Raw genomic sequence first — 22,718 nt, 5'->3', positions numbered from 1 at the left:
AAAGATCTGGATGGAGCGCGACCTTGAACGTCGAGATGCTGGATGACTATTGGGCGGATGACCTTCTGAGCGTGCGATGGACCCGCTGAAGTTGGGTGTGATGATGATGGTTCAGCGTCTACAGAGGACCTCCGCTGTCTAGTAAGGGAATGTTGAGACTGAGAACTTCACTGGCGGTTGGCACTCTAGCTCTTGGTCCCTCCTCTTTCATCTCTCCCCACCTCCCTCTTTCACCACCCTCCTTCCACCATGCACACACAAACACGCACGCTCACCTCCCGAGCGATCTTCTCGAGCTAGCTGCTAGGCGCGCGCCTGCTCCCATGATTTGCCACATGATTGTTGGTTTTGATTTTTCTCGTATAACTTCATTTTCTATTACACGTTCACTGAACGGGCATTACGCTCTTCAAGAAACCTTCAATCTTAGTGTACATACCATCGTCTACAAACGGTCAAAACTCGAACCAATTCAACTTCACAGGGCCGCACACAAATCCAGTCTGACCTGTTACCATCCCCCAAGCTTCATCCCTACTTTTCTTCTTACCGTAAGTAAATATTCTATGGCGACTGTCATCTTCAAGGCAACGATTGTCCTCCCTTCGACTGTTGATGATGACGACGGCTGCTGTGATGATGTAGACACATCGCCCGGCTGATGTTTGTTCGCGACTCAATCACTCTCATCTTCTGGCCCTTCATTGTCAACCCCAGTCAACCAACCGTCTCCTGGAAACATCCCCAACCCAACTGGTTCTGAATCAACAACGGAGGAAATGAGATCACGTAAGAGTTTGGTACGGTATTTTTTTGCTTTAATCGTTCGTTACAATACCCAAAGGTTTTTAATACAAATGGCGGCTTCTGGGAAATAAGATATTGATTGGCATATACCTAGATGATTTATTGCTGATTGCATTCCATGGCTGGTGCAGCTGTCGATACGTCCACTACCTCAACTGGCTTGCCGACCGGTTTCTCAGACGTCTTGACGCCAGCGGTGAACTTATCTTCGGCGAGATTTTCCAGAGTTGTGTCGCCATCTTCATACATGACGTGGACTTCATTATTCATACGCACTTGGCGCTTAAGAGCACACTGTGGTGCCTCCACATTATTTAGTGTCTCAGCTGGTTCGTCATAAGAAGATTTGATGGGAATATCCAACTGCAAGATATGATCAACACAATTAAGTTATGCTTATGCAATGTTAGATAAGACGGCCGTATAATTAATTAGCTCACTCAAACGATAAGCTACTTTGCTCTTTGCAGCGATAACTTACCGTTTCAGAGCCATCTTTTTCTTTGTCAACAGTCGTTTCATCAACACCAGACGACGAATTCAATGTGTTCTGCTCAAGTTGGTTTTCGAGGACCACTCGCTCTCTGAGCGGCTTCTCTGGTTGGCTGACAATTTCTTTTTTCTCCATGAGAAATTTAAGATTCTCCTTCACAAGAATCGGGGGGACAGTGTAACTAGGCGAAGCGGTACTCGGAGCATTTTCGTTGCTCTGCATTTCTTCGATTTTCAGTTTAAGTCTGAACACTTCACCTCGTGCTCGCTGCAAATTCTTTTCCGCTTCCGTCAATCGTTTGGTAAGTTGCATCATTTGGTCAGTTTGGCATAAGTATGAACGGATATGATCACGGATTTCGGCTCGCAGCTTATCAATTTCTTCTCTAAAAAACAAGAGTAAAGATTGTTAGGTAATAGTGCCAGTTCTAGCTACAAGGTGGAGGGCTAGGAGGAAATCTCGGTAACAAGCAGCACGAACAATACGTTATTAATGTATACTGTACAGAAGTCAAGTATTGGATAATTGTGATTACTGTTTCTGGGAGAGCATGGCTTGCATCCACTTCTTAGAATCTTCTAATTGAGGAACAGGTTGACAAGAAGACTGGACTTTCCTCTCTAAATCTTCAATTTTCTTCAACAAATCCTATCTCATGGAAAGGAAGCAAATGTGTTTTAATATTTAAAAATTACATATAAATATTCAGACCTTGTTTTGGGAAGTAGTAGATCGCAGTAGATTTTCCAGCTGTTCAACGCTTTTACTAGGCTCAGCATTATTCCCAGCACACGCTAGAAAGGCCATTTGGTTCTGAAATTGGATGACCAGTTGATCAACATTAACAGTCCTGTAACAGTGCAAAACAAAGTAACCATTTTACCTTTACTTTGACGATTTCCGCTTGCAAATCCTGATTTTTCCTCCTTTCCTTGTCTAAAAGCGTTGTTAATTTGGCCAATTGACGTTCGACTTGCTGTCGACGATCCTCCACTTCGCTAAAAATCGAATTGCCGCGCTTTTCTGGGTTGGTTTGTGATACTCGTTCGGCTTCAAGCAATGCTTGGAGTTCTAAAATTTCAATGCGTTTCTCCTAAGTTGCAGAATAGGTAATTCAAAATGATTATAAATATTGAGTTGTAGTTCACACAGTGCTTATTTGAGGTAAAATTACCTCTAAGAGTTTTTCAGATGATGCTAGTGCTTTTTCTTTGGTTAATAATTCATATTCAAATTCTGAAACTTTCTTGTTCAATTGACTTTCCACATATTGGAATTGCTGCATCTCACTCTGTTTAGAAATCAACTCTTCTTCCACTTTATTCTTGCTTTGATTAGTTAACTCAAGATCCATCTATTCCAAAAAAGGATTTAATCATGAAAGGTGACTGCTTAATAAAAGTCAACTAGTTCATCAACTGAATAAATGCATACTTGCAACTGAGAAATTTCTTCTTCGTGATTGCAGCTTACTACCATAGGTACTCGCTCAGCAGATTTAAGTTGTTTGTTCTCTGCTTCAAGTTCTTTGATTCGATGTTCATACTGTTCTTTATGAGCCTCTTCTTGATCTTTAATGTTAGCCATCTATTATTTCAATTTAAAATCATTAAAATACATTATTTTAAGTTTATAGGTATGATCATTTACCTGAGAAACAAGAGTCGACTCCTTTCTGTGCTGTTCTTCATCCAATGCTTTAAGTTGCTTGTTTAGTTCTTCACTTATCTGAAGTGATTCCTTTAAAGATTCCATGTCTGCGTTTTGAGAACTCGTCAACTTTTGGGACACTTCAAGTTGCATTCTTAGATTATGATTTTCTTGAACAGATGCCTTTTTATTAATAAAAGAGTTAAATAAATACTTGTGATATCCCAAATTTGATTTAATTATACTTCTTGAAGTGACTGTATGCTTTTTATCTGATGTTTAAGAGTGTTAATTTCTTCCAGCAAGCTATTGCCATATACAGCCGACAACTGCAAATTTGCTTGCAATTCACTATAATCTTTCTCCAATTTCTCCATTTCTTTTTTGATCGGACAATTCTTTACGCTGTGTTCCATTTTTTTTCTTTGGATTCTCTTCTAAAAATTAATTTCACTTTAATTTATTGTTAAATTCAAGATTACAACTACCATTACAAACCTAGGAAGTTCAGAAGATCTCAAACCATGTGCAATAAAATATTCTTGCAGACTAAAACAGAACAGCTCAGTAACGTTCCTGTTTCTTTAACAGTTCACACAATTTGATTCAAATTATTCAAATTGAAACAGGTGACGAGGGTCCGCCGCACCACCTGGCGGACTTATTAAGTATCAATAAAAACCGATCAAGTTGAAGTTAAAATATAACTGTTATGGATGTAAAAATAATCTTGAACCAGGAAAATCGTAAATTTTTTTATAAAGACGAATATGTGAAGCCGACTATCTAGTCGAAAAATTTAACCGAAAACGTTATCCGAAAACGTCAACAATAGAAAAACATGGCGACTCTATTTTCTGCAGCTGGATCTAAAAATCAAAAGTCATAAATTGACTTAATCAGTAAGTACAATGGACAATATGGAAAATATTAAGATATTTTCTGCTGATCAATAAAAAATCACCAAGACAAATTTATATGAACAAAATACCTCACAATAAAATTGTGAAAACGTCGGTAATTCCACTTGTCTCAAAAATCTGTTTCTCGGGGTTTCTTTGTATATTGGAGCAAGGCTGGGAGGAAGGGAAGACCCCAACTACGCACTTGTGTCGTAGTATAAAAAGCCAGCCTGCTTGAGACGTTGCTTGTTAGTCTACGTTCGCCGTCACAATTACCCAATCTTTAATATCAGTCTATTTCAGACTTTGTAATAATTATCATGTCAGAGACTCATTTCGACGAGTTCGAGCATTACAATTTCTCCGAGGACAACAAACTTTACTCGAATCACAGCGGCCGTCTGCGCACAAAGAAGGTATAAGCAATCGTTCTTTGTGTTCTTTTTTCCTTTGTTATTCTTTGTTACGGGATTGTTGCATATACTAAGCTTTGATATGTATGTTGCGTTGCAGGAGGCCGAGCAACACACCAACCGATTCGATCCTAATGGTCACACTCGTAAGATAGAAACCAAGTTGCAAAATACTGAGAAAAATAAGCGAGCTGAAAATGTTTCTGCCAAATCCAAATGATCTTCAGGTGAATTTACTCAGGTATGTGTTATATTTGCATCACAATTTCATCATCACTGTGTAATCATTTTCGTTGTTTCTTTGTTTTGACAGGCTTCTCCGTTATTACGTCAGCTGAGACGCATGTAGAAGTCTTCGTCCAACGACGGACTGTCCAATAAAACAAAAAAAAAAATTCCTAGTTTCTTTTGCTTAATGTTTATGATAAAGAATTTTTCTGGTGTTAATTTTCTCTATGTGTGGAGGGTTAAAATATTTCATTATTTGTGATTCAGCTCAAGTACTTTTCTCATATATTTTCTTAAACGCCGGTGTTGTACAATGTTCGTTTGTTCTTGTCGTGTGACTCTTGGTTATTGTCTCGAGCATGAAGTCATTAGAGGAAGAATACAATCAGCGTTAATGCACACTAATAAACCTGCTGTAATTGGTAGTTATTTCATATGTATTATTTCGAAAAAGCAGTAACGGTCTCTTAGTTGACCCACTTATAAAATATAATACATCCCCGTGATGAAATTTCGATAACATTTTAACCTTCATATGACCACTAAAACGAGTTTAGTATTAGACTTGAGGGGTTTCAAACTCTGTTGCTGGGTGAAATTCGTCAGAGTACCGTCTTGTTGTCGACCCCATCCTTGGTCGTTCCACTTATTAAACGGGAATCGGTAGTTTTCAGTACGTAACCTCCAGGCTTATAATTTATTTGAATGCCCTTGTCTTTGGTTATAATCGACTTTAATATTGCTTATGCCATTTGTTCTTCAAGGAAGGGTCAGCATTGCCTTGAATAGTTTCTTAAAAAACAAAACATTTGCCACAAGAACCACAGTCATAATTTGTTGCCAAATACAGTCGGCGAACGCTAGAACTTGCTAGAACCTTTATTCGCTCAACTTGTCAGGTATAAAAAAAGGAACTTGTTAAAAAGAACAAAGAAGAATCCGTTCAAGTTGTGTACCTTTCTTCGAAGAATCGCAAATACCCTAAATTGTTCTTTTGCCCTTCAAAAACCAGCCACCATGATGCCTTTAACAACCATGAAGGGCGGTCGAACGTCATTGCGTATACATTTGCATCAGCAACTGTATAGCTAACACAGCTACAAACACGACGCATGCAAAAGTGCAAGCTAAAGCGATTACACAACAACGCGGGAGACCATGGGAGACAAAATCACTCGGTTACTGGATATACAAATATGCAAATAGCACGTACGCAAAAAATGAGGTTACCTTGAGTAAATTATTGATAACCCATCATTGGTTTATCCAAAATGAAAACATCTCTTCTAAGATTACAGAGTGCTTTTCGACTGCGCCAATGCCGTCGTGAGACATTTTACATCGCACTGACCGTTTAGGTCCACCGTCCACGTGTTTTTTACACGTGAAAACATGTTGTTGCCGACACAGTCTTAAGCTAAGTCAAAACATTTTTATCGCGCATATTAAGACGCATATATTTATACGTAATTACCCAATGGTTCAACGGGTTCAGAATTCGAAAAGAAAAATTTTCAATACAAATTTACTTGAGCTGCCATCTAGCGTTCACAAATAAAACAATTCTAAAATCAGTGGATGCAAGAAGAAAAAGAAAACTTTAGGTGAGAATAATGCCATTTTACTTGTATTCATATTCACAAATAAATAGAGGACAATAAAATACAACTTTTAAAAATAATACCGTTTATATGAAGTAGGGTTAGATTCGGGATTGACTGAGACTTGAGAGGAGTATGAACTTTAAATTGTGGTCTTTGGCTAATTAAAAATGTTTGATGGACTCTCCGACTACTACTCTATTACGTTCAAATAGAGGGTAGAATTTTTGACACAAGGTGAACACAACTCGACTAAACGTTCATTGACCGCTTTCATGGTGATCCGCTGATTGGGTTGTGTTTGCCAGCAATTCAACATCAATTGATACGCATCGGGAGGAGTGGCAAGAGGACACTGCAAAAAATGCCACAATGTTTTATCCGTCGTTTATGTGTTTCAATTGATGACATTCGAAACTGAACGATGTAAAATAAAAATATCACTTACTGGAAGTACTTGGCCTCCTGTGACTAGTTGTATGACCTGTTGATGAAAAATTGAAAACAAATAATAAATACTTGCCATGTAACGGATGTTAACACGTTAAAAAAAGGCTAAGCTACTATGACGACACGAGTCAAACAGGTTGAGCGCATTATACCTCTTGATTGGAATAGCCGTACCAGGGCTGTTTGCCAAAGGAGAAGATTTCCCAAAGCACCACTCCAAATGACCAGACGTCCGACTCGGACGTGAATTTGCGGTACATAACACTCTCTGGAGGCATCCACCGGACTGGAAGTAAAGTGTGTCCACCAACCTTGGAAATATCAATTTTTCACTTTGACAAGTTGTAATTTTTCTAATTCTTTCTTCAGGATGTGATCCCGCACTTACCCGATAGTAGTCGGAGCTGTAAATATCCCTGGACATACCAAAGTCGCCTATTTTGACCACTAAATTCTTACCAACTAAGCAATTGCGCGTCGCCAAATCTCTGTGGACGTAGTGCTGTAAATCAAATTGGATCGAGCCTCTCATCACTTATTTAAACGTTTGCCAATACGATGCGCTTATATTTAAGTGTTATTACCATCGACGCGAGATATTCCATCCCTTGTGAAATATCTCTGGCCATTTGGAGCAAAATAAGCAAGCTAAGCTTCTGCGGTGGATCCATGGGGCCGCCGTCTTCGGTATGGCGACCAGAAATATTTATACAAGTTGGGTCGTGACGGGCTTCCAGGAGGTGGGCGTCGGGTCCCCGGACCCTGTTTGCAGTCAAAGACGTATACAGCATACGAATAAATATTGATCCGACGACATTACACTATCGAACATCGTCTAAAATGCATTTGGATAGCCGAACGACAATGGGCGTATAGAATACAGAAAAGGAATATTACCTCAAAAACTGGTTCAAATCTCCGTTTTCCATGTACTCGAAGACCATTTTCCAGGGTTTTTCGTCGACGCAGGCTCCGTGAAATTGGACAATGTTTTTGTGAGTCAGCTGGGTCAATAGCGACGCTTCACGGTCGAAATCCTTGGCGGATTCTTCGCCGCAAAATTTGAGAATTTTCACCTGTTGCATCAACAAACTTTTGTGTTTAAAAAAAAGTTGAATGCGCACAAGATTTTCCGATTAAGACAGAAATAGACCGGCCTATTTCCCTTATTACCTTTTACTCGATCTTATAATGTTACTCGTGTTTTACTCAATAATAATAACAACTTACAGCGACGAGAAACTTTGCGGCTTCCTGGTCTTGCGACGAAGAGTAAGTCGACAAGTGAACTTTCCCGAAAACACCTTCTCCCAAGTCTTTGAGCGAATGCAAACAGGACGACGAAATGACTTTGTATTCCGGTTTCCTGTCCAAGACGAGCAAGGGCATGGAGACTTGGTCCCGATCCTCTTTTGAATCGCTATTGGACGGGAAGTGATGGGCTTCGTAGTGAGGATTTTCGGCCATGGTCGCGTGAATGGGGATCGTGTCTCTTCTGAAAACCGTCGCAGACATTGGACTGTTTTCTTCTGTTGCGTTACGAGGCCTAAACCGTTGAACGCAATTATTCCGAATTATGATGGGAAAGATTTTTTGCAAGATGAAATTGAAGGAACCTTATTATTACCCGTGGAAAAAGTGAAGCAGGCAGAACATTTTACTGTAGCGACTGCTTTGATTGTCGGACGTCATTTTCTTGCACGGACGAACTTTAGCCCAGACGATTAGGAATCCAGTCACGGTCAGGCCTACCACCAAAGCGATGGTTGCCATGGCAATCTGAACCTAAAAACGATCCATTTTTAAACTTAAGATTCATGTGTGAATGAACATATTCGATCAATTAATATGTCAACCGAAAGAAAATGATTTTCTTCAATTTCTCCCGCTGAAGACGGTGGCGATTCTTTGGGCTTGGCGTTTGAATGTGAACGATCGATTGACGATGGTAGAGGCAAGTGAGGGGGTAGCTGCATTGGAGGGACTAATCCGGGGATTCCCGGGTGAAAGTCGGCAAACTGTTGATGAAAGTTGACTTTCAGAGTTTGATTGGCTGTTCCGTAAACATTGGAAACGGATAAAGTGTAGTGCCCTTGTCGATTGAGACTAGTGCTTGTAAATTCCAGAGAACCTGAGCGAGATACAGTTACGTTAGTATAGAGTATATAGCCAAGATTGCGTGGAGCAAACAAGGACAATCGTTTGATGTATCTGTTTGCTTGTCACCTTTTAGCCTTTCGCTCGGAATGTGGAACACGTCTGTAATATCGTTCGAGTAAAGGAGCTTCGCTCCGTTGAAGAACCACGTTCGATTGGGTGTTGGATATCCTTTAATTTCGTAATCGATACACCAGTAGAAACCTTGGCGGATCTCAAACTTGACAATAATTGGTGCCGCTTGAAAAGATAAACAATCAAATTGAAAAGAATGCCGAGCTGCGTGAATATATAACTGACGGTCGCTTACAATTCACGATTAGAGAGAAGTTACGCGATACTTTTCCAACTGCATTTTCCGCCGAGCAGGTAATACTACCCATATCGTCACCTCGTACGTTTTCCATAGTCAACGCCTGTTGCAATCCAGAGCCGACGAGATTAACCTTGGAAACGAGTCGGCTAGTGTTCCATGCAACCTATATAAGATCAGAATGAATAAGCAATTAACTAAAAGAAAAAAGAAGAAGAAAAAAAGAAAGAAATCTCACGCACGTGGCGCTTTTAATGTATAGTATATATAAAGGTCGGACTCTATTTGTATAGTAAATAGGATCTATAGTAGCGTATACACCCAAAAACCCTGCAGTACCTTGGGAGAAGGTTTTCCTGCAGCTGCACATACGATGGCGAGTGATTCTTTTTCGTTGAGTTGAATATCGCTTTTGTTCATAAAGATTTCCGGTACATCTAACATACAGCCAATGTTTGTATAGAAGGGAATTAGGTATAGTAAGATTAGTTATACGTACTAACATCAGGTGGATGGGAGGCATTAGGCTAAAATTAAGCACAAAAGTAAAACCAGAAGCTCTTACCGCATTCGTCGAAAGTGTATTCTAGTAGCGAATGACTGCTGCCACCGGAATCAATACAAATAAAACTTTGAAGAGAAAATGATTTGATTCGGGGCCATCCCGCCACGTATGGGGTTGTTTTAGATTCGGCGGAATTACGGGCGGTTTCCAAGATCCACTTATTTTCGCAGACGCAACTCAATGGGTTTTTGATCAAATTTCTACAGTGGAAACATTTATAGAAAACCAAATCTTTGACTTTTTGAGAAATTCTCCTTTTGTTCTAAATAATTAGAGCGACTTACATTTCAGGATTGTTCAAGGAAACGAACAATGTCCACGGTACCACGGTGAGCTGATTGTTTTGAAAATTTCTTTTGAAAAAGATAATCAGATTATTCTCATTTGTCTGCCCAAGTATCCCTATCACATCTTAGTATTTAAAACAAAAAAATAACTTACAATTTCTTCAGTAATGGGTTGCCTTCAAAAGCGTCTGAACTTATGAAACGAAGACCACAATCGATGATCGTTCTTCATTTAATAAAGAAAAATGATAAGGTTAAAAATAACGAGTACATAATAAAATTTTTTTTGGCTCACAATTCTATGAGTTGACTGAAGGGTTTCAAAGAAGATTTCTCGAGAGACGTCAGATTTGTCTGATTTTGAATGTATCTGAAATACAGGAAGAAAACGCGCAATATGTAATATGTGTGAGTGAAAACAGACCCCGCGAACCACTTAGACTTATTGATTAGTTCTACAGCAAAGCACTTTTGGTGGTGATAATAATAATAAAGCTTCACACATAAATCAAGAAAATGATATTGTGAAACAATATCATGGAAATGAACACACGTGAGGCATGCATCATGTAATTTTCGAAATCAGAATAAAACCCCAGTGCGGATGATGCGTAAATAAACAAACAAATGACTCTAAATTAACTTACATGTAAGTGACATTTAGCAGTTGTATCTCATCCGATTCATCGCTGTAAAAACGTGACAACGAACTATTGGCTTCTTCGCAAGTTATCGACGCGCTACTGCACCAACACAGTTTACAAATCGAACTAGACGTTTCCCTAATCAAATCGCCGCCGACGAAAATCGTCGTCAACACTGCAATCAGGTTTGAAAATTTCGTTTCCATAGTTATTTATGGGAAGTTGGGATCACTGTTCCCGCGACGACCGCATCCGCTCTCCTAGCGCTAGCGAATGATTGATCGTCGTGGGTTTATATGTGTTTCCCTCGACAGTACATATGTATTTCAGCAGTGCATATCTACAGCACCGATTTGTATAGGGTTGTGGCGTCGAACCTCCGCTTCAAGCATCAGGGCGCACGCACGAGAGTTACTTGGGGAACGACCAGCACTCTACTTTTCCCTTGACCGGAAGCTGAGATTCATCTGTCAAATGAAATGTGTCTTGTTGGTTCCGAATTCACTTTTATACGTGCCACATGATTCGACTTACAGCAGTTACTTGAGCAAAGAAAGACACAAACTGTCCCCGTTTTGGATAACACAGCAAGTATCACGGCACTTGACAAGGCGTTGACATTTGTTCTTTGATCGGAACGCGATATAGTGTCCAACACACCAGCAGCCGTTATACCTAGTCTTCTTCTTTCTCGAATGTAATAAAAGAATAAGTGCCGCACTTAAATAACAACTTAAAACAAGAGTGCTAAGCTCTACTGTTTCTCTTGCCGCTAGGCAACTGGCAACTAGCCTATTAATGAAGGATGGTAGTCTCCAAATCATTACACAATGCATAAACTTGGCTGTTTGCGAAAATCAGTTTCCTCCCAAGACCCACAATTTGTAGAAGCTTAATTCATTTGACCTCAATATAATAATTGACTAATTATTAGACAAACATAAGACTCCCGTATTCCGCTCAGATAATTTCAGGGTTGACATCTTGTGTTAACAGGTTGTACTATAGTTTTGATTACACACTAAGGTATGAAGGAGAGCACAGGCAAAGCAATTTTTCCAACTCTCCATGCATGCATCTCCCGGTTACTGAATCGGAATATGTTGGTAATTGCATTCCGTGGTTCACACACTTTAATAATACACAGCGAACCATTTCCCGGAATTCCCGTGCGTTTAAATTAGAGATAGAATGGTCGAGATTTGCAGCTACGCGATGTGACTTATGTGATTTCTCATTCTCGAAATTGTGTCAAGTCGCAAGATGCCATAGCTACTAGAACACTGGAAAGAAAAAAATTTCGAATATTTACAGCCCTTATCGAAATATTCGCCTTAAAAGAAACAAAAGTTTAATGCGCTTGAGCGCTAAAAATTCTTCCATGGAAGGATTAAAATCTAATCCGCGCGCTGAACTCTATTCCGATTATATAGAGACTGCTGGACAATTGTTTTGGAACAATAATCGCTATTAAAAAGACTCGACATTAGCCATTTCAAGAAATTGAGTTGCGAATCCTGAAATATGTAGGGGCTACCTATAAGCTGCATGGTAGAAATGCCACAGTCGCATTACGTGCTCCGGCCTATACTTCAATTATCTGAGTGAGCTATATGCGTCAGGACAAGAAGTTAATATGATTAGAGGAGCTATTTCGAAGCGCTATATTTCCATTCGATAAGACACAGTCGAAAGAGTGAATTTGAGGCTATATTAGTGCTCGCGTCACCCCTCCCGGCGTCGGCTTGTGTGCCGAATGCGTCACAGCAGTCCGATCGATGGGGCCCGAAATCAAATATGCAAGTGATTGGGTACGAATATTACAAATGGGTCCTTTGACACTGTCAATGCTCCAATTGGAGAGAAAAAAAAACATAAATGGCTGGTTGACTGTATACCATGAAGTCTAGTGTATAGGCCTGTACAAAACGAGCTCAAATCGAATCAAAAAGTTCACCATGAACGCTATACCAGTAAGATATTCCTCATGAGCATGAAAACTTCTTTGTGTGACTATGTTCATTCTTCGGAAAAAGTTTTTTTTTTCCACCCGAATCTTTATAGTGGATAATTATGCATATTTCCGCATCACGTATATGTGCCAATATTGCAAATCGAAGAAGTGTTATACTGAATTATTCGTTGGCATGGAAAAATCCCTGTACTACCTATAGAGAGAAGCTTGTTTCCATGCCAGACTTTTCTCGTAAAATCAAAGCAACAAGCGTTTTTACATCATGTACGTCATGTGCTGGCATTTCTGTAGCTTCACCTTCATCCGAGCTAAGAAGCTCAGTGCCTTAGGCCAGCGCAACAAAACATTTGTTTGATGAATGCAAAGGATTAGTCCTTTTAAAATATACGGCGGCGTAAATTGAATAACAATAATTTAAAAAAACAACCGTAGCCCATATAGCTAATGAACTAAAATTGTTTATCCCGAGACTTATGAGCTTGATATTTACGTACGCGATTTTTATCGACCCCATTGTTTGACAGCTCCAATTGTTAAGTAAAAGTTAAGGCTTGCACGGACGTCATCGTGAACTATATACACCTACATGTTTATCAATCGATAAAATCAGAAAGCGTGTACGACAAAGATGACCCAAAAAGTCATCCTACTGCTGTTTACATATAGACAAAGTACAATCCGGTTCCAATACGTGATGATGACGACTGACGTCTTCAATCTAGATGCCTTCTCAACGGGAAAGCAATACGAGACCGACATTTACTTTTGGAAATAATAATTGGATATTGCATGGTACACGGGAATAGGATATCCGTATAGCACCATGGTTAGTATATAGGTTGGTTACACACAGCAGCAGCAGCTAATGCTTTCTTTTAAAAGAAACAAATAATACAATAAAACAAAATTTCTGCTGTTCATACATCACTCTGATGCTGTAAGACAGAGGGCAGCATCGATCCATCGATCAGGATTCATTGGATGATTAGGACATTAATTAGTACGCTGGTTCGTGATGGAGCACGACCTATACCAATTAGCAAAGACGTGGTGCGCTCCGAGAAGGAGTTGAATTAATGAACAAGAAATTCATCAGAATTAACCGGCACGATCCAGGTGTCCATATTCAGATTTATGACTTACGTTTCTACAGTTATGTTTTGATTTTAAATTCTGATCAAGCTGCTCTGTAAAAATTGTGGAAAGAGCTATACGGTCGCATATGGAAGACTCCAACGTTTATTATGACGTTGAATGTCCGTTTGGATAGTATAACACCCTGCTATAAAAAAACACGCTTGTTTCGTCGTGATTAATTATTTTTGCTATATTTTGTGAGAGCTATAGCGCGAGAGAGAATACCTTCATTCTTTCTCTTTGATTCGCGTGGAATTGCCGATGGAATGAAGTGCGTTCCTCTTTGATTTTATATCCGCACCATCACCGTCTCAACTGCGTCACACAGCATAAAGCGGTGCTTGAGCGCTTCGACCGAGCGCAAAAAATATAGACAATAACTATTACTACACTTTCCTTTCAGGCGTTGACAGGGCAACGCCCGCTTTCTTCGGTTACTTGTTTGGGTTACATTCCGTGTAAATCACTGTCAAACAAGCCTATTGTTTTCTGTTTGTCTCTTTGGATTCGTCGTGTCACCAGGATACACTATTTTATTGAAAGCTAGGAATTGATTGCCTCACATTTGGCCACAGTCAAAGGTAGCAACACTTTTTTTTTTACAGCGCTTGTTATTATGAAAACTGCGTTGTACACAAACGCCCCATTGCGAACCTTTGGCGGGAAAGTCGGTACTACATTTTGGCTTCTTTAGCTCACAAGATAAGTGCTGGAGAAAATGGAGAAGAAGGCATAATTGCGCTGTTTTTGGAACAAAATTGCGCAATTTTCTTTCAAAACCCAATATAGGTTTTATTCGGCTTATTTTGTTTTGATAAGGAGTCTTAGGACTTAAATGAAATTGTCTTCCCTATATAATTGGGTTTTATCTACGTATGTTGCTACTATTTGATGCCAAAATTATCCTTACGACTAGCCTTACGATCGATAGCTACTTACATGAATAGGAAGCTGTTTCTGTTATAGTCAACTGGAACTCGAATGTGAGAAATGTCTTCCAGTGTGTCTTGTTCGTTGCACTGGATGAAATTACTTTCTTCACAACGACACAATCCGCACCTCGGCTGGGGGATGTCTTCTTCCCAATCGGATGGAAGGGGGTCCGATTCGGCCCAAATGATTCCTATCGTCAGGAAGACGAACAGGAAGACTCCGAAGTAACACCTGGCCGACATCGCGTGTTGATTTGCTTGTCACAGATCGTTTTGAATAAGTAATCGGTCGAATTGAGGCGGCAAATGTCTTTCCCTCAAAGCCAACAAGCACAGAGATATGTAATTTATTAATTAAATTCGTAAAGTATACCAAGGTTTTCAAATGAAAATGAAAATGGTGATTTATACTGATAAAGCAGAAGTTTAGCCTCGGTGATCTTTCGATCGAGACACGCTCACGATTAATGAATCGGAAGCGCACCGGAAAGTTGGTAGAAGCCAACTGAGTGTTGAGAAACGGAGCCGGCTGCGCTTCATATTGCATGCGCTCCAAACTTGCGCACTGCTGAGTTTTTTTGCCTGCTGCTGCAAACACGGAGATGAGCCCCTATACATTGTCCTTCACTTTCCTCCTTCGCAAATCATTTAACATGTGCTTAAACATTTTATAATAGATGTTGTTTAACGAGTGAAGGCACATTTATCTGAGTGTTAGTTATAAGCTCCCAGAAAGACAGCAGCCGACTTTTATATACTAACGGAAAATAATAATGCAGCTTCCAGTAAGTAGCTGCGGAGATACACCGTCCAATTGGTATTTCCGCGGAAAAGGACAATGTATACGTATATAGTACAAATATATATCCTTTTTATGATTTATTAAGAAATTTCTGGTAGAATGTCCAATTGCGCAGAAGGGAGTGGAACCTGCTCGTTAACTTTAGAAGTTGAACGGATTCAACTTCGCCCGCCACTCAGTTGATTCAACGAATTCATCGTTTCCTCCTTTTGATTTTATTTCGCTTTGGTCTGCTGCTGGGCTGTATATTCCAAGAAAGGTTATAAAAAGAAGCTGCGCTCGCTTCTCATATTTTAGTCTCTCGTTCAATTTCTCATTTTATGTTCCCGGTAGAGAGAAACAACGCTATTTTACAAAAAAAAGCTTAAGATGGGAATATACAATAGATACAATTTTGTACAAAGAAACTAATTTGCTCTTGGGAACTAGATGAGTTACTGATATGTATAGGAGAACGAAGATATGATTAATTTTGCAAATAGCACGAATGGTTTCGTTCTTGTATACTCGTCTATACGAGATTCATTATGGAAAGCATGTAACGAAAACACAGCGGAAAGGAATTTTCTTTGTGCTGTGAAGAATTTCCCAATAGTATCTGTAAAATATTCTTTTTTTTTTGAAGATCCCGATACTTTTTACTATACGGTTTATTTTGTTTGATTTTATTTTCGCTGATTTCTCCACGGCTTACATGTGCATACGTACCATTTTGGGCTCGGTGACAGGTGGGATAGGCGCATATATTGTTTTTTTGTTTTTTTGTTTTTTCCGTTGATTCTCTTTGTCGCCTTCACATGGAGCCCTATTGATTTCTCAATAAATTCTTTGATGTCAAGAAAAATATCCACGTGAATGTAATCGAAAGGTTAGAAGTAGCGCGCACCCTTTTAAATTCAGCTTCCACCAAGTCACACGCATATTTGAACTCGTATTATGACGCATAGGTACAGCGCAGAGAGGCGCAGTATATAGCGAGCGCAATAGCCTGTATTCCTTTTATCCATGCATGTTTAAACAGAGCGACAGCTGCCAGAAAGATTGATGCCTTTTGTCTTGCTGATGCTGCCTATGATGAAAAATGCAGTCGATATGTTTTGATAAAACACCGATAAAGTGTGATGAGATGAGAGATGAAACAACTGCTGTTGGGTCTGTTGCTGCTGGGTCACTTTTTACTCAAGCCCCAGTGAATTTCACTAAATACATTATTGTTTAGTTTTACAACAAATAAGCGACACACTGTGGACGATGGGGTGAGGACCAAAGGTTGCCAGCTTATATTGTCAGTAAACATCAACACGGAACTTTCACGTCCAGTGTAAACAAGTACAAGACATTCTAAAATTACCTTGGGCGACCTATAAATAACCTTAAACGTGTACACTGTACAATTACAACTTGCAACAGACAGAGTGCGGTGGGGGGAAAAAAGAAGAAGCCGGAAAAAAAAGGAAATTAAGACATCCGTATTTACAACTTTGATTCGCAATGCCGGAAGTCCGGAAGGAAAACACAGTTATCCAATTAAAATGTCCCATATACTTGTTTTTATTATGTGGTAAAATGAGCTTGCAGTCGCATTAGGTCATTCTATAATAAGGAAAAACTTATTAACTCTATCAGATCAGAATATTTCACAGGGGAACATTTTACTTTTGTCGTCTAGACGAGGATTCTTCGTTATGAATTCATTATAAGAAGAAAATGCAGGACCGTGTTAGTTTCCATCGTAGTACAAACAGATCGATAAGAAAAGGGTCAGCTACAGTGAACCCAGCCAGCACTCATCAAACGAAGCAAAACGTGATAATCTCTATGACATTTCACACTCCAAACAACGCAGTTATTACCTGACAACCGTGGAGCTGGAGACTACTATATTAACGTCCAAACGAATCTACGCACAAGAGCAGTGCGGACAAAAGTCGAGTGGCCAAGAAAAATATAATTGCGACGTATGTTTTATTATTATGACTGCATTGTTCATCCATCATTCGATTGTTGGCTCCCAGCTGAGATCGGCCGAGCAGACAATCAATAATACGTTACGACGAGTCTACTATAAATTAACTCCTTTTCTTTCGTTGAACCCATACTAAGAGTACAGCGATAAAAATTATACGCTCTCGCTCATGCAATGCGACTAACTGCGTTCAATTAGATCATAGAATCTGACTAGATTGGATTAAATTAATATCATACAGTTATGTACTCTGGGATGTAATTCCCTCGGCAGTATGTTGCTGTCTATAACTGTACACCAACGCTTCATGTCGATCTTTTGTGTACGCGTATACACTTCATATATGTGTTGCGAGAACTTCTTTTCTTATATGACTTATGAGGCAAGAGAACGTGAGGACCAAGTGATATCTGCGCCATGCTGCAATGACACGTATTGTGTATAAATCCCTTTGGGATGACTATATGGACGCAACCTCTCAGATGCTGGAAGTGCAGAGCGTTATATATATATGGTGAGAAACATAGAGTCCGGTCGTGTAAGACGTCTTATCGGAGGGAAGACGAGAATACCCGCCGGGAATGGCTGAATCTCAATCAAACGTGATTTTGCAACATCCGCAGTTTTAACAGAAGCATTGTCAGTAGGCTACATGTGTGTTTTCGCATACCACACACAACTTCATTAAAAGTCGCTTCTGGCTTAGACGCAGTTTAATAACTGCGGAAGGTTTTAAATGTAGAGTTGGCTAGACGTTGTAAGGCAGTAAAATCACGATAAAGACGCGGCGTATAATGCAATGTTCATCAATAATCTGCGTTGACATTAATTCAGTAGCCGATGACAAGCCACGAACTGCGCAAGATAAAAAATAATTTATGCGAGCTTGCGGGAAGACGGAAGCCGACATAGTTTCAAAATCAGATTTTTTTTTTATTAGAAGGAAAAATGCATAGCTCTAAATTTTCTTGTACTTTATCACAATTTTAACATTCAAGCGCAGGCCTAATGAAAAATATTTCTCGGGTCCTCAGTTAACCATAAAGATGATTGCAATCCAATAACTTGATTATATGCCCTATAATGGTCCCTGACAAAATGCGTTCTATCTATAACTAAACCCAAAAAATGCTTTAATAATTTGCTGAGTTAATTTCTAGATGGATGGGGGTACGGTACTACGGTTCGAATAGTATATCCAAAAAAATAACACAGCAATAGCCGAGCTCATAAAACAAATGCAATAACCAATCAACAGGACATGTCAACAGAAGCACTGAACTTGTTACCATATAGGACATATACCCTTTGATGATGATTGCTACAGTCCGTTGGGGAGGAACTAGTTGTAGACACATAAAAATCACACAGCCGGATAATCAATACCCAAGTGTGAACTACTTGTTCAGTTCTCAGTTCTTAAACTCTTTTTGGTGGTGAGAATGTATTATAACTTTAAGACACTGTTGTTTGCTTTCAAATCTCTATCCCATTATTAAAATCGGGAAAAATTACGCAATTGCGCGTAGAAAATCGTATTTTTATTTATTTTTTATTCCTCTTTCCCTTATTCTTTTTTTTTTATTATCCAAAGGTTTTTTTTTCTAACGGTGTGAAAGGGTTAGTGTCGGTGTTTTCAACAGATGGCGAGAATAGTTTATGGTTCATGACTGTCAATAGAGGGCATTTAAGTCATTGGCCATCAATCAATCAATCATGCATTCATGCTTGACTTTATTAATTGATTGCTTGTCGTCTGCTACTCTGAGTGGCAGTCATTAGTTGTTTTATTACATTCTGTTGGTGTACGGTCTACGGTGCATTAACAAATTTTGAGATGCATTGGATATGTCAATAAGGAAAACGATGGCTTGTAACAGTATGGTAGCAGCAACTATTACCTCGATTCACCAATATCATATCTATGACACTGACAGAATCAGTTCATTTCTAACACAGTACAGTCATCCACTGCTTCCTGAAAATGTGATTATCAATATTATTGCTCTCATTTTTTGTTTCTCTTAACTTTTTCAAAATTTTTCATTCATGAATTAACAGATTAGCAAAGGCCAATAAATAGGGAATGCTTCACAATACCATCTATGAACTATAAAGATATTTCAAAACAGGACATTGCACATGACCTATTCTGAAAGGAATGCTTTATTCAAGAGGTCACACTATTTACTGTATTCATCATCATAACCATATATTATTATCATAACCTTACTGGGGAAATAAAGCTTTCTCTTTGGTAGGTCTGAATGTCATCTCAGATTTACAACTGAATGGCAATCTACAGGCAATGATGAGGCAGCAGTTAGTCACAATGTCTCCACCCATCAGTGTGACCACTGAGAGTCAAGTGACGACATTTGAGTTGTTAATTACGCATCGTTTCCCCTTCATGACGAAATCAAGACCAGCCCGTTCCATTTGACTCCTGGAATCGGTTTGAATCAACGACCAATGGTACAGTTAATTCAGATTTTCTTTTTTTTTTCTTTCTATCTAGCAAGACATGTGGAGAGAGTTAGTAGGAATCGAACCAGGGAAATTTCGTATCGATACTAGGCGCACTAATGATTATGCTATGGTGCACATCCAGTTTGATCGTTCCCCGAAAGTTATTAGCATCATGCCTCTAAAAAAAAATAGGCTCAGTTTTTTTTTTTAATTTTCCCGGGGCAGAGTAATAGCTTAGTGGTTGTAGCTTCCGACTGCCGCTCAGGAGTCCCTTGTTCGAATCGTTCAAAAAATATAGGACCCTTTTAAAAGTTTAGGAAGGTGAACGTTTCATGTTTTCGTCTAGTAAAATGCATTATAAATGTTTATTTCAATTAATCGTTCAAGAACGAAAGATATTAATTTGTATTGCTTCTGTTTATACAGCATTAAAATTGTCAAGATAGACTTTTTCATTTCCAGAAAATTAGGTTGTCAGTAACGAGAGTAACAAACGTCATAAAAATTTTTCTAACAGGTTCATTCAAGGATCAAGGTGTAAAGCAAGCATATTTGATTCATTTTTTAAAGAAGGGCTGGGGCGATCCTGAAACAGACGTAGCGCTTAATGAGCCCTCTCTCTCTCGGATCCATCTAAAAAGGATGCTGTCGTGATCCGCGAACTTTCACAGTACAATTGCCTCTTGAATAGCACGTCAGCACGGATTGCTGTATTCAACTAAATTTCGTCATTGAAGTCAGTTAGACTATAAAACTTAAATTCCCCTCATATACGTAGATACAGCGTTGCAAGGCCGACAACAAAAATACGTATTATGTAAATCCTGTGTATGGCTCTTTAGTTACTAAGCGGATATTACTTTTTTGACACTTCAGCGTAACCCAATATTCACAAATATCAGGTACTTTAAAGCTAGAACGGAAGCTAGTATGATGCGTTGCGTCACGCATCTAATAGCCTTGGCTTGTTGCCAACTGTTAACCTGATTTACCTTTCTTCGTTTCTTGCTAAAGAGTGGAAAACCCTAGACCCGTGCAATCTGTCGTGCGCATTTATTAATAGCAGGAGAGTTTGTGTAAACGAAATAAAAGCCCGTGTTTCGATTGCCATATTCCGCGGGTATTTTCGGGTATTTTCCTAAACCAGTTGATGCCATGACCTTCAATTCACAATCCCATTTGCTGATTCGTATGCCCTTATGAGTAATATTCTTTATTAATTCAACCCTAAAAAAAGGGGTTTTTACCCGAAAAATTGGCTAACAAAACACAGGTGATATGCTTCGTGCTGTTGAGGCTGAATCTGATTGGTCCACGGTATAATAACGGATGCAACGTCATCGCAATAGCAAATCTCTGTAGGCGATTTGAAATAGGTTTTTTGTTTTTTTTTGCTGGCACAACGTTGACTTCCCCAAGGACTTGAGATTTTCTCTCCGGGTTTTGTTCTACTTTCACTTTCGTGACTAGCTTTAGCCATCATGAAAGGCATTGTACGCCCTATAAAACACCTGTCTTGTTTACCTTTGTCTTCATTCGCCAGTCACAGTAATATCCTCGCATCAGTTGTTTTATTAATCTTTGTCTCCCAATCGGCAATACTAAACACGAACCATGGCGCATTTCCTGACTACAATGATCCTGTTTGTCGTCGCGATGCTGACCGTTGACGCCGCTAGACTCACCAAACGTCAAATCGATTTCGTTGGCGGTTTCACACCTGCCAAGGTGAACGATGCGGAGGTTGTGAAGATGGCAGACTTCGCAACTACCGCCGTATCAGCCAATATGAACTCCGGACCGGTAAAACTGCTCAAAATCGTGAAAGCGGAAATACAGGCAGTTTCGGGCACTAAATACAAACTAAACCTCGAGCTGGCCGGAGCCTATTCCAAAGTCATCCCTTGTGAGGTCGTTGTTTTCCATCAGCCCAAAACGAACACCCAGAAGATGCTGCGGTCATCCTGTATTCCCAAGAGGAGAACTACCAGACAGGTTGGTGGTATTACCGGTGGATTTTCCCCATTGGATCTGGACGACGCTGAAGTCAAAGAAATGGCTGCATTCGCCAGTTCCGCCATCTCGGCAAACACCAACTCGGGACCCCTCACCCTTGTCAAAGTCCTGAAGGCTCGGTCACAAGTCGTCGCCGGACTGAATTTCGAACTTACGCTGGAACTTAAAGGAGCCAAAGGCGCCATTCTTTGCGAGGTGACCATGTTCGACCAGTCCTGGACCAACACCAGAAAATTAACAAAAAGTAGATGTTTCCCGGCTAAAACGCTATAGTCAAGACAAGAAAGTAAGCTGCTGCTGCCCAGTAAAAATTTGCCTTGCATTTCTGTTCTATGTTATCTGTAATTGTGGTGGTATTTATTTAATTTAAAGTTTAAATTCACACAAACACATCAAATTTTAATGAATAATGAACTCGATTCGCTTCCCTTTTGTAATACACTTATCCTGATAATGGTAGAAGTGATTATCATTACTCTACTCTATTTGATAAATGTAGCTTGAATAGACTATTTGTTTATATAATGAGTCATAGACGCAGGACTTGCAGCATCGTGAAAAATATGGTCGCTTCATAAAACACATTTCGTCCTCGTTGTATTTAGTCGTTCATTAGACGCGCATTCGCAGACGCGGATTCTTGTTTAATCGTCGTCCTAGCGTAGCTTGTACCACACGTAAAATATGGTTAATTTCTTGGTTTCATAGGTTCTTTTTTTGTTTGCTGCCGGAGTGCTCGCCGTTGGTAGTTTACCAGCTAAAGTTGACGACGTGAAGGTACTGAAAATGGCAAATTATGCCACTTCTGCCATGTCAGAAGCCAGTAGCTCACGCCCACTCGTACTCATCAACATTGTTAAAGCCGAGACAACCGACTCCCGTCTCTGAAACAAACTAAAAACTGGACCTTG

At 39.6% G+C, this 22,718-nt stretch overlaps 4 protein-coding genes across 7 annotated transcripts in view; 1 reads left to right on the top strand and 3 right to left on the bottom strand.

Annotated features, from left to right (window-relative positions):
• LOC124344131 (excitatory amino acid transporter 1-like) overlaps positions 1-740 on the bottom strand; it is a 35,554-nt gene extending 34,814 nt beyond the window's left edge. For 2 of the 3 annotated variants that reach the window (XM_046797587.1, XM_046797589.1), the window contains exon 1: positions 23-167. The gene's annotated coding sequence lies outside the window, so the exon portion shown is untranslated. Of the gene's footprint in view, positions 1-22; positions 168-550 lie in introns of those variants that run through there. The other variant, XM_046797588.1, reaches the window with a different exon arrangement.
• LOC124344219 (extensin-2-like) overlaps positions 1-22,718 on the top strand; it is a 271,667-nt gene that overhangs the window by 238,151 nt on the left and 10,798 nt on the right. The gene's annotated exons all lie outside the window — the stretch shown is intronic.
• LOC124344141 (protein Spindly-like) lies at positions 797-3,765 on the bottom strand. The gene is made up of 10 exons (XM_046797601.1): positions 3,449-3,765; positions 3,196-3,387; positions 2,951-3,133; positions 2,735-2,887; positions 2,475-2,654; positions 2,184-2,393; positions 2,012-2,113; positions 1,836-1,948; positions 1,289-1,685; positions 797-1,170 (listed from the first exon to the last, which is right to left on the bottom strand). The coding sequence occupies exons 2-10, from the start codon at positions 3,364-3,366 to the stop codon at positions 907-909; spliced, it is 1,773 nt and encodes a 590-aa protein (XP_046653557.1). The 5' UTR covers positions 3,367-3,387; positions 3,449-3,765; the 3' UTR covers positions 797-906.
• Positions 6,115-15,050, bottom strand: LOC124344113 (BDNF/NT-3 growth factors receptor-like). Of its 2 annotated transcripts, XM_046797559.1 has the most exons (18): positions 14,966-15,050; positions 14,562-14,870; positions 10,162-10,236; positions 10,021-10,092; positions 9,864-9,932; positions 9,580-9,779; positions 9,354-9,451; positions 9,012-9,180; positions 8,771-8,941; positions 8,401-8,675; positions 8,172-8,329; positions 7,775-8,090; positions 7,442-7,620; positions 7,129-7,306; positions 6,933-7,046; positions 6,697-6,855; positions 6,543-6,578; positions 6,115-6,449 (listed from the first exon to the last, which is right to left on the bottom strand). In XM_046797559.1, the coding sequence occupies exons 2-18, from the start codon at positions 14,795-14,797 to the stop codon at positions 6,288-6,290; spliced, it is 2,667 nt and encodes an 888-aa protein (XP_046653515.1). In that variant the 5' UTR covers positions 14,798-14,870; positions 14,966-15,050; the 3' UTR covers positions 6,115-6,287. The 2 variants fall into 2 exon arrangements, with proteins under 2 accessions (XP_046653515.1, XP_046653516.1); XM_046797560.1 differs by lacking the exons at positions 14,562-14,870; positions 14,966-15,050 and adding an exon at positions 10,514-10,759.

The sequence above is a fragment of the Daphnia pulicaria genome, chromosome 6, assembly GCF_021234035.1.
Source record: "Daphnia pulicaria isolate SC F1-1A chromosome 6, SC_F0-13Bv2, whole genome shotgun sequence".
NCBI classification, from domain to species: domain Eukaryota; kingdom Metazoa; phylum Arthropoda; class Branchiopoda; order Diplostraca; family Daphniidae; genus Daphnia; species Daphnia pulicaria.
Note: the sequence above shows the minus strand (reverse complement) of the source record. Positions and strands in the feature narration are given on the sequence as shown.

Coding starts and splice junctions, on each gene's coding strand:
- LOC124344141 (XM_046797601.1), bottom strand. CDS start 3,366: ATGGAACACAGCGTAAAGAATTGTCCGATCAAAAAAGAAATGGAGAAA. Junction 2,888..2,950: donor AGTCGACTCTTGTTTCTCAG/GTAAATGATCAT, acceptor TTGAAATAATAG/ATGGCTAACATTAAAGATCA. Junction 2,394..2,474: donor CATCTGAAAAACTCTTAGAG/GTAATTTTACCT, acceptor TCTGCAACTTAG/GAGAAACGCATTGAAATTTT.
- LOC124344113 (XM_046797559.1), bottom strand. CDS start 14,797: ATGTCGGCCAGGTGTTACTTCGGAGTCTTCCTGTTCGTCTTCCTGACG. Junction 9,780..9,863: donor TCCTTGAACAATCCTGAAAT/GTAAGTCGCTCT, acceptor TTTCCACTGTAG/AAATTTGATCAAAAACCCAT. Junction 7,307..7,441: donor GATTTGAACCAGTTTTTGAG/GTAATATTCCTT, acceptor GACTGCAAACAG/GGTCCGGGGACCCGACGCCC.